Raw genomic sequence first — 14707 nt, 5'->3', positions numbered from 1 at the left:
TTTGTGAGGAATGAGGATTGGACCTCATAGCTTGTAGGCAAATGCTTAATGCACCCAAATGAGCCTGAATGAGTATAGCATACATGTTATTCATTTATACAGCTGGTGATCTGAAAGAATAAAGTCCTAGCTTTATGGCTATAAATGTAAACAATGCTGCTAATTCCTCTATAAACTATCGCTGGGAGAGAAAATAAGCCTGCACATTCAGAAAAGCAAACAGCATCATGAGAAAACCCCACACGCGCTAACTGATGACACCTATATCTCCTTACCCAGAACACTTAGGTTGAGTCAAGGAAAAGAGGCCAAGAGAAACAAGAAAAAAAAAAATTCTTGAAGGTTACACCACTTAACTGTTTTACATAAAGGGCAGGCGGCAAGTAGAGAATACGCTGTGGCTTTGTTCGTGTATCACTCTGACAAAAACAATAGAGTTTTCTTTTTTTCCCAACTCAGTCTAGAGTGTGTGAGTCGGGTTTGTTTGAACCGCAAACCAACCAGAGGGCCTGCTTTTCGTCTCTTCTAATACGTGCACACTGATGTGGCATGACAAGTTTCTGGTAGCTTCAGCACAATCACACGCACAGAGACACCCACAGAAAACACTTCACATCTACGTGCACTCACAAACGCATGTGTTCATTTTTTAAGGCATTGGATCCAACCGAACATTTAGGTGCGACATATGGTTCAAACATCTCAGCCGCAATCTGCAACAGTGCATCACTCTTCGAGATTAAGTCAGTGCTCAAGTATGAAATCTCATCTTTATATGTCCAGCGTGTGAGCCCTCACCTCTGCTGAGGCGTCCCACACACATGTTGTCAGGGGATACCACCTCCTGCTTTACAGAGAAGTAGTCCCCCTGCAGGGGATTGAGGGGCGTGTCCCGCAGGATGACAGCAGGGTATTCACTCTCATACTTGAGCGTCAGCAATTCCTCTGAGCTGATGGGGTGAAGCGTCTGGTAGGACTCTGTGATGAAGCCGGGCTCTGAGTATTCAGAAGGAGGGACACACTGAGCATGCTCAACACCATAGCCTGGAGACACAAAAGAAATGAGCGTGGATACAAAGCAGAAAAGGAAAGCAAGATGCCAAACTAAAGAAGATGATTGATTTTAGGAGCGAGGAATCATTATCCCTCTTCATTTGAGCTGAAATCCAAATAGTTATTTTTTGAAGCGTATAACAAAACACAGACTTGACTGTGCATGAAAAATCTTGCAAATTTCAGGCAAGACTATCGATTAGATTTCTACCTTCCATGAACAATGTGATGAAAGGTCAAAATATACTCATACCTATAAAAAGGTTTAATTTTTATCCAGTCGGTAAGAGCAATTTAATGCATTTTATGGTGTGCAGTAAAGTAAAACTAAATTCCTGTTGCAGCATCAGTAACAACTACACATGTAAAGAGTACTTACTGACAAAGTAGTCTGAGGTATAACGGGATTCCTGGAAGTTGGAGGTCAGTCCATTGATGGGGTAATGCTTTGTATCCTCTTCATAAAAAATAGATAGAGGCTGAGCGTCAGTGACCTCGTCATTGATTTCATGTATCATGTAACTGCATCCAGCATTATCAAAAATTAATGGCCTGAGCTAAATTGTGTCTTCCTGTTTGGCTCCTGTTACTACAGCAAATGCCAACAGTATCCTAAAATGGTGCAAGCAGTGACATCATCCTGTTTTTTTCCCCCAATCTCACATACTCTGAGTGTCTATTATAACATTTAAGTATGTTTTATAATGGTTACACAGACTGATGTCCATATACTGAGGACTGTATATGAATTTATGCACAATTTAATACATTATAAGTCCAATATTTCTTAAATAATTTCAGACCAATTTGTCCTTACCTTTCTGAAGCATCTCTAGATGTTCCCAAAGGATGTCACCCACAAAGTCAGGCGCTAAATCAAGGAAACGTTCCTTTCCCATCGCACACAGGTTGGCTCCATTCATGCAAAATTTGTCAAATTCAACATTCTTCAGGCTGAACTCGTTCACTGTCCATGTCAGCCACTCTGCCACGTGGTTTTCTGTCCACTGTCTGGGATCTGTAAAAGGTACATTTTGTACACATTTACCATTTTCATATGTATATTTTGGTTTTTATTTATGTAACTTAATGTATAGTTCTGTATATAGGGGTAGTGCTCGCTGATGTGTTCACTGCAGATACCAAAAATATGAATTTTATCAGAGCTGGGGACTGATTTAACCTTCTAAGAGAAGAAAAAAAATGTCCACCGCAAAAGACATTCCATTAAAATGTTAAAAAAATGCATCTGAAAAATCTGTTGTGTCATGATGTTTCCAATATAGGCAATTATTTAATTTCAAAAAAGCCAAAACTTGTACTTTCCTGGGTCTCAGGAGGATAACCAAATAATGAACTGCTACTTACTACTGGTAAAAGTAAAGCCTTGTGCAATGCAGTTTACCTCTACATACGTGCCTATGACATGTCCATCAGAAACAAACAAGGAATCAGGACTAGCAGTGACAAGCCAAAGCTATACTTTGAACATGCAGTACCTCAGAATATACAGAACATTCTGCTGCTTGCAAACAGCTTGAAAAGGCTCTGTGGTCTGCCTCCATACAGGAAGATAACTCATTATTTTACTGTCTGTCTCTGCGTCTGGATTCTTTCGATGCTGCAGTCAGTCAGTCTGCCTGATCTTAAATGTATGTAATGTAAAGTCATTTCTGGAATCAGTGGGTGTCTCCTAGTCTTCAGTTAATCCTTTAAAAAGATGCCTTCACTGAATGACTATGCATTGAAAGGATCTGATGAACGTGTATGTTGAAGTTGTTTTAAGGACTCATGCTTCACTGGTAAATAATTTCCCCAGTGACAGTCTTAACAGGCTCTAATGAGAATACAAGCAGCTGACAGACTTACCTTTAGGAATACCCAGTCGCTGTTGTTCTTTGGTAAAGCCACTGAAGGTGGCTTTCAGAGCCTGGGACATCATCTCTTTACTTCCTGGAGTTAGCAGTGGGACATCTCCACACTCTGGATCTGCAAAAAACAAATGATTTTCAAGTTATTTTTAGCAACTGCACCGTCTCTTTCTTTTGTAATGACATTAGACACTGCATTAATAATTAGTGACAGTTCAAGCCTTTGCAAAGCTTTCTTTACTGCATCCCTGCTATTGGGCTTACTGAATGGAAAAGTAAGCTGAGGCACACAGAAATTGGCTAAGAGAGTGTTCTTAATGTTAGATATATACACAGACACACATGCACCAACACATAAACAAAACTTAACACAGTCGTATCTGACCGTGATCAGCAACCGGGCACAACAATTACATTCCGTCTAGACACTGTCTCAGCATCAGATCTATCCAGATCTACTTAAGCGGCTCCGTCAGACATCAGATCTGAACAGTTTAAACAAAAAGGTGAAATTGAACATGCTTTATTATGACATATCAATGCACACGCTTGCTAAGTACTGCATTTCCAGTAGAAAATATCAGGTAACCCTATAATCCACGTGGTTTTCAAATATCATTCATGGTATTTCTGGCATTGTGTTGTAAATCTCACACATCTGGTGCTCCACATTAAAATAAATACATGTTTATCCGCAGCTATTGTGAACATTAACCTCTCTGCCACATGCATATCACGGGTGGGAATGCAGCGCCTGGTGCCCATCAGTGACACCGTGACCCCTCTCAGCCCTCCTACCACGCTGCCCTGACACAGTGGGTCTACTGTCACCAGCCCTAGCATGGGGTCAAACACTCTCAGAGGTCAAGGGTCAAGGGATGAGGTGATGATGTCACCATGGCTGCTGGCGGGTGGCTAGGAGAGATGGGGGTGGGCTGTCTCGAGGGTCCCGGTCACACACAAGGCTTACTGTTCTTTGCTTACTGCCAGTGGGCACCCAGTGGGGAACAGAGCTCCCTTTGATCGCTTTAAACAGCGCCTGATGACTCGCACTCATCTAATTAGATTGACCAGGCTACAGAAGTGTGGGATAAGGGGGCAAAGCATGGGAGATGATGAGAGTAGAAGGGGAAAGACCCTCAGGCTACTAATACTAGAATAGGCTGCTAAAAACTAATCAGGCAAAGGCTCAACAAATGACTTGTAATAGACACAAAAAGGACCTACAGAGTTGCAGTTTCGTCATTTCTTATCATTTGATCTGCATAGCTCCCACACTGATTTACACAGCAAAGACAGACATATTATTATCTATGTCATGTCTGCCATACAACAAAATGGCATTATCTCGGCCGATCAGCTTTTGTTTGCAACATAAAGCTCCAACAAACCACTAAAAGGGCATAAGCAAGTCAAAATGCACACAGATTCAAGCGTCTAAATCCGGTTTCTGTTTTGAGTGCATGTCTGTCTCTGGTCAAAATGCACTTTGAATAAAAGTGTTTAAAAACAGATCACAAAGACTTGACTTAAAGGCAAACTATTGATGAGGAAAAGGGTCTGTCAGTACTCTCAAAGCACCACTATTTGTCAAACCCAGATCTTCTGGCATCTACGCTGGCTGGTGGTTTTATCTGCCACCAGTACACTGGGGCAACATACAGTTCATGCTTGTTTTCACCACTCACTGACGTCTCGACCTTGTCTGGAATGCACAGCAGCTGTCCCAGCTTCACCCATGTAGCCAATGTCTGTCTGGATGTTTGCAAAATTAGGTTTCCCAGTTTCTTTTTTCTGCCTTTGACTCTTTTTTTTTTCCCTCTTTTTTTCTCTGAAGAAAGAAACCTCACAACAGAGCCAAGACAGAGCACAGACAAGAGGTACTTGCTTCTTCATGTGATTCAATTAGGACTGTAATAATATATTGCTCTCTGTTACACTAGTGAACAAACAGAAAGTTATTCATCAATACTCAGAAGCAAGAGCAAGATAGAAGAGCTTAGAATAACCAGTTTCAAGACCTCTGTTCAACTATTGTCAGACAGAGCTTACATATCAAAATAACATGATAAAAATTAGACCTGAGTAAGCTGTGAACAAGTCGCTGCAAAGTTGTCAAGGCTTTTACTGAGCTCACTTTTGTAAGTTGCGTTACTAGCGCAGAGAACGTACATGTTGCAAACGACTGCAAACTGAGATGGGACTGGGGCTCAGACAGTCTGCACTTTGATCTGAAGGCAAAAGCGAAATATGGCAGTTTATTTAAGCTGGATCGAATGGAGTTTGTCTGCACTTTCGAACCATTTACACCCCTCCTTCTCCGTTGCTTTTATCAACCCGGTCCCAGCCTGTACTTGCCCACACAGACTTGAACCCACTTCTGCAATAAATCCTCCATCAAAGACACTCGAACCCCGTAGTGCATGAGAACTACCATTAAGCACTGAGAAAAAAAATAAAGACAGAAACTATGTAAACTATGATTACAAAGCAAATGAGAACTGCAATTTGTATAATTCCTTTTGTTTTTATTTTTAATTGTGTGTTTCTCTCATTTAAAATTAGTTTGAAGTGGGCTTTTTGTTTACTGCTTTTCAGCAATTAAAGCACAACAAAAAATGTGACGGCAGTGCATTTCATTTCCATTTAAAATCATGGGAAAAGACACATTGTACAATTATGGCTATATATTCCATGTACGGACCTTAAGTTCATGGTTTTTTTTGTGAGCCAAACTATAATTTTAAAAATGTGAAGCACTGGATAAAGCATCATAAAAAAGCTATCACAGGACCTAAATGTGGATTGGTAATAGAGCAGTCTCCATGGTGAATGATTCCATATGAAAGTTATCTGCGGCAGGACTAATGTACAGTGTGCATCCATTAGTGTGAGAGGCGAGCTTGGATCTAGACAAACTCTAGTAAATGATGAAGTCCTGATAGGATTTCAATGCCTGCGAGCTCCATTAGATAGAGAATGGTCAGTATATAGTGAGAGTTAGAGCATCCACAAGTCATCACTTTCCACATTAGACAGGAATGGTCTGTCCACAAAATGAGACTCATCCACTTAGCTCACGAAATGTGGGAGTGAGCGTAAATCACAGGCAGTGTTATGATGTTTGCTAATAACTAACAGGACTTGGGCAAAAAGAACATATGCAGAAAAAACTATGAAAATGAAAACATTTTCTCCTAATTATATAAAGGGAAACAAAAAGTCCATAAGAATCAGTGATGATGACAGACTGATGTTTATTCTGGAAGCACAGTAAAAGGTATTGATTAGCCACTCCCTTCTTGCTATCATATAAGTAATGGACAGGCTGCTAAGTGCGACAAAGACATGTTCCCCTAGGGATCTGCGCTGACAGACTGTGCATCTTCACAGTTCTGCCTCTGTGACCAAACCCTAACCCAACCTTCAATGAAGGTTCTGTTTGGCATCGGAGGCTGTTAGACTACAAGCAAATAAACACACACATACACACACATGTGAACTAAATTAGCAGTGTTCTTTGCCTGTGCACCAGAGCGTGGGCGTGAAATTGGGATTTTTGTGGCCAGGGCCAAAGTCTGTAGGAACGATGGGGCTGGGCCGGGCCGGGCTAGGGAAGATAGCAAGGGAGGATCATGGGAGGGTGAGGGGTGATGGAGTTGGGGGATGAGTCACCAGACTGTAATATGAACCCATCACAGGACAAGAGAACCAGGGGTGGGCACTGACAGAGAGAGAAAGAGACAGACAAATGAATGGGAGGTCTCATAAAGCTCCTTGTCTCTGGAGTGACATCACAGTGGGATCAGTGCCATCTCCCAGCCTCTGGCAGAGACTCAGTTCATTCATAAAGACTGGACTGCCGCCTCCACTCAGTATGATGCAATGATACAAGACGAGCAGGCAACCAGACCCAACAAATAAGGGACAATATGCCTTCTATCATGTGATGGAGCTATAAATAGCTTTATAGACTTTATCCAGAGAGTGGGTGTGTGTTGGTGAAAAGGAAAGTGAGTGGAAAAAGGGAATGACATCTAAAAGGCTGTTTCAAAGCCAGGCTATCAAAAAAAATTTAACTTTTAGGTCAAATAGTAAGTTTTTTTATGTCATTGCCAAAGTATGCGGCAAATCACATCTCCTTCTGTGTCCCCCTCTATATGGTGGGCTTTTTTAAGTAGCGAAAGAGTCAATTTCCTGTGGCTAAGTTGCCACTTCCTGAGGAAAGTGAGGTGAGTTGAGGGTTCAGGTGAGGGTCAAACACTTCAGATTCACCACAAAAGCCTTATGCCGTTCCTAAATATTCCTCCATGCATATAGGTACATATTAGAAGGGTCACACCAAGGAGCAGGGAAAAGGAAGTTTTGGCTATTTTCCAAAGACTTATAATTGGCCCTTTTAGCCAGACCAGTCTGCCCACAGCCCAGCAGAGGTGACAGTGGTATCTGAGAGAGCCTTTGATGGAGATCCATATCTGGACCCCCGGTCTGAGAACGCAGGGTCATAAACCCCACCAGCATAAAGGAGGCCCATTCAGCACCATGAGGTGATAAAGCGGCGGCTGAGCACTGCAGTGGAGCAGGAAGAGGAGGACGGGGTGGCAGTCTGGTTTTGAGAGGGCTGCTTGTTCAGCCAGCTGTTGCACTGTTTAGATTTCCATCTCAATGCCAAAGACCAGGAATCAAAGTTTAGATCTGGCTCAAGCCAAACTAAAGAATCCACACCAGTCCAAGCCTTCACCAAAACAGGATAGTGTTAACTTATAGAGATCCAAAGAACAAACCAGGACCATACCACAAATGCGGACTGCAGTGCTGAAACACTACTTTTATTCTTAGGGCTCTACCACTGACTTCTGGCTGCCCTCATGAAGCACAAGCTTGTGGTGGTGTAAAGCAGCTGTAGGCTACAAGACGAGGCGAGTACTGCTGACATCTGTCTTTGGCCATGAAACTAGAGTTGTCCAGGATCATCACCGCCACAGACACAACGGCTACTGAAGCAGACAATAAGTGAGTCTAATATCCCATAGCCGTCTTGCCGCCTTTCTTTCTTCCACTCTCTCCATCTCTGAAATCATATTAGCTTATGATGTGAAAGTGCATTAACTTTACTGTTTATGCCCAAGTATCAGAGTGTGATAGGACATTACCTCTGAGTTTGAGATGATTTGCACCTTCGTCAACAGATGCTAAACATTCTTTCTGCTCCAGAGGAACAAACGAAAACAGCCTAAAAGCCCTGTTTTTTGGTAATGCCTGAAGTATTAAAGGTTGAGTAACAGTTATACACTTTTCACCCCATTGCACAATCTCCAAGTTCTCTATTATTTTGAGAGGGAAAAATACTGAAGAGGGAACACAGTATATTCTAAAAACTACAAAAAACAGCAATAAATCTTGCACGTTTCAAGCTTTTCCATGATCCACTCTACAGGACAGTGCAGGTGGTGCTAGTGTAGCTGTATGCATCCTCGCTGCCCTTCCCAACCTCCGTCATTGCTGTAAACAGACAGCTGATGCTCTGGGGGGACTGTTTAGGCCTTAAGCTAAACACACGACATATCTGACAAACAGTTTACTCTCACTGTTGCATTTTTTCCCCCAAAACATGGTTCCTGTACCATTTTAGTGCAAACTAAAACATTCCATAACCAGGTTTTACATAGAAGTGTCACGTGTAGGGGATGCCGTAGAGTAACGCATTGATGACATTATTGAAGGTTCAACTGTCTTTTTGTACGATATGTTCGTCAAAGTGGTAATGGCTGGGTCTAATTACACATCATACATGTAAAAGAGCTTTTTGCTTGTTTGAAGGCAAGCTATGGGCAACAGATGGATACTTGATAAATAAATTCCCCCCAGACCACACTGTTTTCATGTTGCATGCCTCACATTCCACCTCTGTTTTACAATCACTAATGTGCTTCTCACAGCTTTCTTGTTTTCCTCTAATGCGACCAAAAATGACTTGTGGTCTAAGTGGCGAAATGGTTTCAGCTTAAAATGATGAATTACCCTTCTATTTTAAGCTCAGTGTCGGCTCCATGGCTAATAAGAGCATAAAGCATCTGGCCACACCTCTTTTCCTTTATCTCATTTCAGATATATGCTTTTTTTTTTTTTTTCATAAGTATGTAAAACACCTTAGCTTTGGCTGACTTGGCTGATTAAAAGATGTAAACCACACTTTTTGATAACTGGAAAGTTACAACTAAGTGTTTTGTAATCAGAGATGGAAGTGATTTCCAAAACATGTGCATATCATTGCAGATGTGTAAACTCACGCTCACTGTGCATTCTGTCTAGCGCTCACTCCCTCACGCACGTTAAGCGTACACAGAAAAGCCTATGAGTCACTCCATCACAGAATGACTGGACTTTGGGGGATATCGTGCGTCTTCATTTGACAAAGTGACTGTTCATGATGAAAGCACTGACCATATCTTGTAAAATTCCTGCTCAATGACTCAAAGGTTTGTCATTTTTACATTTTTACTACGTATTAAACACACATATTTTAGGCAGCCATGCATGCCTCTGTAATCAGTATTTACATAAGGTCAAAGATAATATTTCACCGCGGCAACAGCATTTCTCTAAAAAAAAATAAAAAAAAACAGTAGCCGGGTCAGTTCTTGTGATATTCTGGATATTTGGACCTACATAGTATTTAGCCTAAAAGTTGAGTTGAACACTCTTTATACTGTTATGAGAATATTTGCTTGAGCTTAAACTCTAGCAACAGCATTAACTCACTCTATGACCTCCTTCATGGCTGCCAGACACATGTGCCTCCCATTTAACTGCGTCACTGTGGCCCAACTAATCATAAGTGCCAGAGTAGCACCTACACAGCAAGGCCCAGCCACTACAAGCACACCCTTCTTTATTATTCTTAGCTCTTACAGACAAGCTTATCAGTAGAGCCGCCATATTTGTGATGTGTATAAAGTCTGTGGCTGTGTCCTATTTATTGACATGATTACAAAAGCAGAAAAGAATGAAATGAGGCAGGTGGTGTTCAGCAAACACAGATACACAGATGAAAGAGAAAACAAGGGAAAGAAATCTGGAATATACGCTGTTTAAAAAAAAAAAAAAAAAAAGAGTGATATAGCCTCGTTGTTGACAGCTGAACATCTGCGGTGAAATAAACTCGTTCTCTGTCAGGACAGTGGACTGATTCTCAAAGCAGGCATGTTTCTATACTAGCCCAGTTTCCATTCCATTATAAGCAACACAGACCCTAAATGTGGAACCACTGAAGGGAAAAAAGCAACAGAGTAAGAAAAAGTTTTAAAGTATTTAGGACAATGCTGAGATGCGTGGGTGGCTGTTAAAACCATTTCAGGACACTGTAAGGCCAGTTTGAGTTTGCAGTCTGACTACTACTACTACTATTGGGAGGTAAGAGGCCTGTGACAGCTAAAACCAGTCAGTACGCCAGACAGACAAAGAGTCCGACCAGTGCCGGTGGCATGCCGGGCAGAAGGCGTCTAGTGCCGTGACTCAGGGATTGCAGGCAATGAATGACTGTGGATAAGACAAAGTCCACACACTAGGAGCTTAATATACACCACATCAAGGTAATGTGAGAGAAAAGCATGTGGCCAATAGAAAGAAATGGAAACAGGGGAAGAAAGGGAAAGGGGTGGGAGGAACACTAGAGTAGAACTTGAGTGGGCGTGTGAATGACAAAAAAGACTTGTCTGTTACAAAAAAGCTTGTTAATGCTTTATTTCCCCAGCCAAGGAACATATTTCCCTTATATTGGTTGTTGGTTTTGTGTGTGGACTTTGAGTAAAATGAGAAGTTGATGTCAGAATGATTGCTGGGAGAGGCACTCTCTAATCATTTTAATCTCTAATTATTTTTCAGCATAGTGAGGACTATTCAGCAGCATCAGACTGGCCACACCTTGGATGTTCTCGTTTTCTCTCCATCCTTCAAACCCCCCACCTTCCCTCTCTTCCACCATATGCTTACTATTTAGCAGACTGCTGTATCTGGTGCAAACACGCCTTCCTTTATGACTAAGTTTTATAAGCAAAGATTAAGGCGTGTAGTCACCAGGGAAGCGTTGGGATAGGACCCACACAGTATAATCGTTTTGCGTTTATATGGGCAGATGACAGAGTGAATGAACAAGGACTGAATGAAACGGTGCCTGAATGGGGGGACAGCCCGTTTGATGTAACACAGTGGCATTTCTGAGCAGTGCAGGAAAGAGGAAAAGAAAGACAGGGTCATTAGGGAACCTGACTTCACCAGTACCCAATCAGTCTGTTTACAAGTACGACCATCACAGGGAGGCTCATTGAGGATGCTATCGTCTACCCTCTAGGCACAGACATGGTCTGGTTAAACAGTACCTAATGACATATGGGTGATGCACTGAGCACTGGACTGACTAATCACATTTTGATCTGGAAAACCATATCGTCCTCAATTTGACATGACACACATCAGATGAAAAATGGACCTGTTTGCTCCGTTTGGCCCGATTCATTGACAGACCACATCAAGAGAAGCCTGGATCACCCAAACAGTGTTTGCACAGCTGCCAGGCAGCCACACACTCAAACACTGGCATATATTACACTGCGCTACTGACGGAGTGCTGACATAAACACACTGAAGCAAAAACCTGAAGCTTATGTAACACTCTCTGTTCTGACAGAAACTATTCCTTCCATCGCCATGCCAACATGGGAGGCACCTCAGAAGAGAAAAATCACTGAATCCACAAAGTCATCCGTGCGGCATGGCCTGTTTGCATATGTGACGAGCAAGGAACAACACACCATATAAGGGCTCTGTAGAAGTATCCGGCGTGCTTGTTATAACAAACATCAGCATTTTGATCAGATAAAAGCCAACCTCCCTCCCCTCCTCACTCTGCCTATGCCTCCATGCATGCCACTCAGCAGGGCATGCTCACAAACATTCCTGTCAGTTACTGAACCCTGACCTTCAGGCCTGACGAGCAGAAAAAGAAAGTAAATGAGGGACGACTCAATCAGACCTAGAACAGACAACTCTATACCGTTAATGATTGACAGTTCTTGTGACTGTTAAGTGTATTATTAGAAAACCACAGAATAATAACAACAATACATCATATCTACAAAAACTGTTCAATGATGGTAAAGCAAAAGAACTAATGTACTTGCCTCATTTTTATTAAATGTCTACATACAGCTAAGAGTATTGTTTTGTTGTTCAGTACTAATGTACCATGGCCTCTGAGTTATGGACGTGTGTATGTTGTTCAAGGTTTAAAGTAATATTCCACTGAACAGAGAAGTTAACACTCCAGGAAATTTAGAAACCCTGAGTTTGTGCCCTTCTAACCCTGATTGTATTTGACAACTTAAAGCAATCCCCTCCACTGGAGAGAGACAGGCAATATACACTATACATAAGCTGACGTTTAATGCACTTCTAGTATGAACTAAAACACAAATATGCGATGGGTGCTCAAGCATGTTAGTAGAGTACGTGTACGCACGTCATGTGGTTACAGGTGTTCAAAGCAACTACAGTTAAGATACCATCGTACTGTGCAGCAATGTCAGAATCCAACGTATCAGCAAATGTACTCTGGTTTTACATCCTTATCTCTTTCAGTAAGTTGTAGACACACAACCTGTCACACTGTTTTGCTTGCCATCATTGTTGTGCCTTTTTAGGAACAAGAGGAGCCTAAGACATTTGTGTGTGTGAGTGTGTATGTGCATGAGGGAGGTGGAGGAAAAGATGTGGCTGTGTGAAGCTGTGAACTGCTCCTTGGCAGCCTCAGTTTGACCCAAGTGCACCCAAGTGCATGTAAGCGGGAGCGAGCATTGTGAAATGCTTTTGCAAGATAGTGCTATGCTTTGGCAACCTTACTGCAGTTGTCAGCACTTTTTATGCATTTCTAAGATGTGGATGTGTGAATCTATGTTCTGCAGGTATTGATAGAGAGAAGAAGGTGGTTAATGTGGTGAGTCACAGCTCCTTAGTGGGTCAACACAGGGCAATTAGTATCAAATTTCCATGATGCATCAAAGCCGGTTTCTACTTTACTAAGAGGCACAACACCACCTGAGCTGCAAAAGCACAAGGGATTAGTTAAGAATGGAAGATGTAAAACACAGCTTAATGCAAATTATCCAAACATGCCACCACACTGTTTAAAAATATAATCAGCAAAATGGGAAGTGAAACCACACAAAGATTTTAAACAGAAGCACAGGTCACAGTGGTGGGCTTCCCTGTCCTAGATACCCACCCACTCCCCTCACCCCACCTCACCCCCTTTCCCCCCCTCCCTCCTAGAGTTAGCCAAGTCTTCCAAGCAGTATGGGTCAGAGAGGGGAGCCTCGACACTGCATATTCATCACCTCAGCCTGCCTCCCCTTCCCTCTGGAAAGTCATCTGGGGTAGAGACAGAAGGATGGAGAGCAGACAGGAGGGTTATGGGACACTGTTTTCTCTAATGCCTGATATGGGTCAGAGATGGATGTTCAGGACATAGACTGGCGTAAGTAGCATCATAAAGACAGGGACTAAAGCAAGGAGGGACATCATTTGTACATGAAAACACTTAAATTGTGACTAATCTGGCAAATAGGGAAGCATATAATATAAAAGTGGTGAAAGTCCATTATTAGTGTTATGAATCTTTAAAACATATCAAATGTCATGAGTGTTGTCATAGAATCCACACCACTATTAACTTCACATAACCTCAACAGCTATGATCTGATGTTAAATTTGGCACAAAATAACTTCATTTCATTCAACTTTGATATAATACAGTGTCTGACATACTGTCTGTTATGAAGGCACGAACCTGATTCATTCAATGATAAGACCCATCCATCCCAGTACATGACTACACAGCCTCGGGCGTGATTTCATTTTTCCTAAGTGTTGCGTATTGTCCAATATTGAGCAACCACCAAACAGCGTAAATTTACACTTAAAAAAACGTGTTCAGGACGCTATGTCCCTCTGAGCGCATCCAATTGCTTAGTGTTATGGTTTAGGATCACCGTAATCCGCCTCCATTCACTTCACATACAATGACAAGACTAAGAGTAATGTGAACTGTCAAGTAGTTACAGAAGAGTTTCGTTACTCACCGTCCATTTTTTCAGCCTTTATAATGGTTAACGTCGGTTTCATATCGACAGCTGCCGTCATGACCATCAGATCAGTGTGACTTATTGACGCCGCGTCCTTTTCTTTTTTTATTCTAAGCGCTCCCTAAAAAAAAAAATAATAAAGCACGCGCACACACGCACTAAGGAGAAAATACTCTATCTATGCGTCGCTCCGGTCAATTCAGATGACCGATTTTTTTTTTCACGCACCTCAACCCCGATTCTGTTCTTTTACAACTAACTTATCTTTCTCTCTTTCTATTACTCCGGCGCATATACACACACACACTCCCTCTTTTCCTCGTTCTTTCTTACTCACTCACACACTCACTCACTCCTTCCCTCCTATCATTGGGTATGGGCGTTGCATTAAGAGCCGGAGTGCGACGACAGCTGAAGGGGGCGGTGTTAGGGGCTGAGTTGCCAGTTGATTCACAATTCAATTACAATACACCCCCCCACCCCCCACCCCGCCTTACCATTGCAACCCACGCCACTCCACCCTCACGCGCACTTTACTACTACTCCCCCGTGTCTCTGTGAGAAACCCACTTGCACCAAGACCCCTCAAGCGTCATCAGAGTCTGCATGTTCCCGCAAATTACTAGCGTTTTACAGGGATGAGAA

General features: G+C 42.3%; 1 protein-coding gene across 3 annotated transcripts in view; it reads right to left on the bottom strand.

The window, feature by feature from the left end:
• Nucleotides 1-14707, bottom strand: part of ets1 (v-ets avian erythroblastosis virus E26 oncogene homolog 1) — a 44331-nt gene that overhangs the window by 10059 nt on the left and 19565 nt on the right. The window contains exons 1-5 of one of the 3 annotated variants that reach the window (XM_030152634.1): nucleotides 14060-14413; nucleotides 2923-3042; nucleotides 1871-2071; nucleotides 1433-1510; nucleotides 799-1044 (exon numbers count right to left, since the gene is read on the bottom strand). In XM_030152634.1, the coding sequence (XP_030008494.1) occupies nucleotides 799-1044; nucleotides 1433-1510; nucleotides 1871-2071; nucleotides 2923-3042; nucleotides 14060-14126 (712 nt within the window). In that variant the 5' untranslated portion in view covers nucleotides 14127-14413. Of the gene's footprint in view, nucleotides 1-798; nucleotides 1045-1432; nucleotides 1511-1870; nucleotides 2072-2922; nucleotides 3043-14059; nucleotides 14414-14707 lie in introns of those variants that run through there. The other 2 variants (XM_030152633.1, XM_030152632.1) reach the window with 2 other exon arrangements.

The sequence above is a fragment of the Sphaeramia orbicularis genome, chromosome 13, assembly GCF_902148855.1.
Source record: "Sphaeramia orbicularis chromosome 13, fSphaOr1.1, whole genome shotgun sequence".
NCBI lineage: Eukaryota > Metazoa > Chordata > Actinopteri > Kurtiformes > Apogonidae > Sphaeramia > Sphaeramia orbicularis.
The sequence above is the reverse complement of the archived record's forward strand: the minus strand, read 5'-3'. Positions and strand labels throughout refer to the sequence as shown.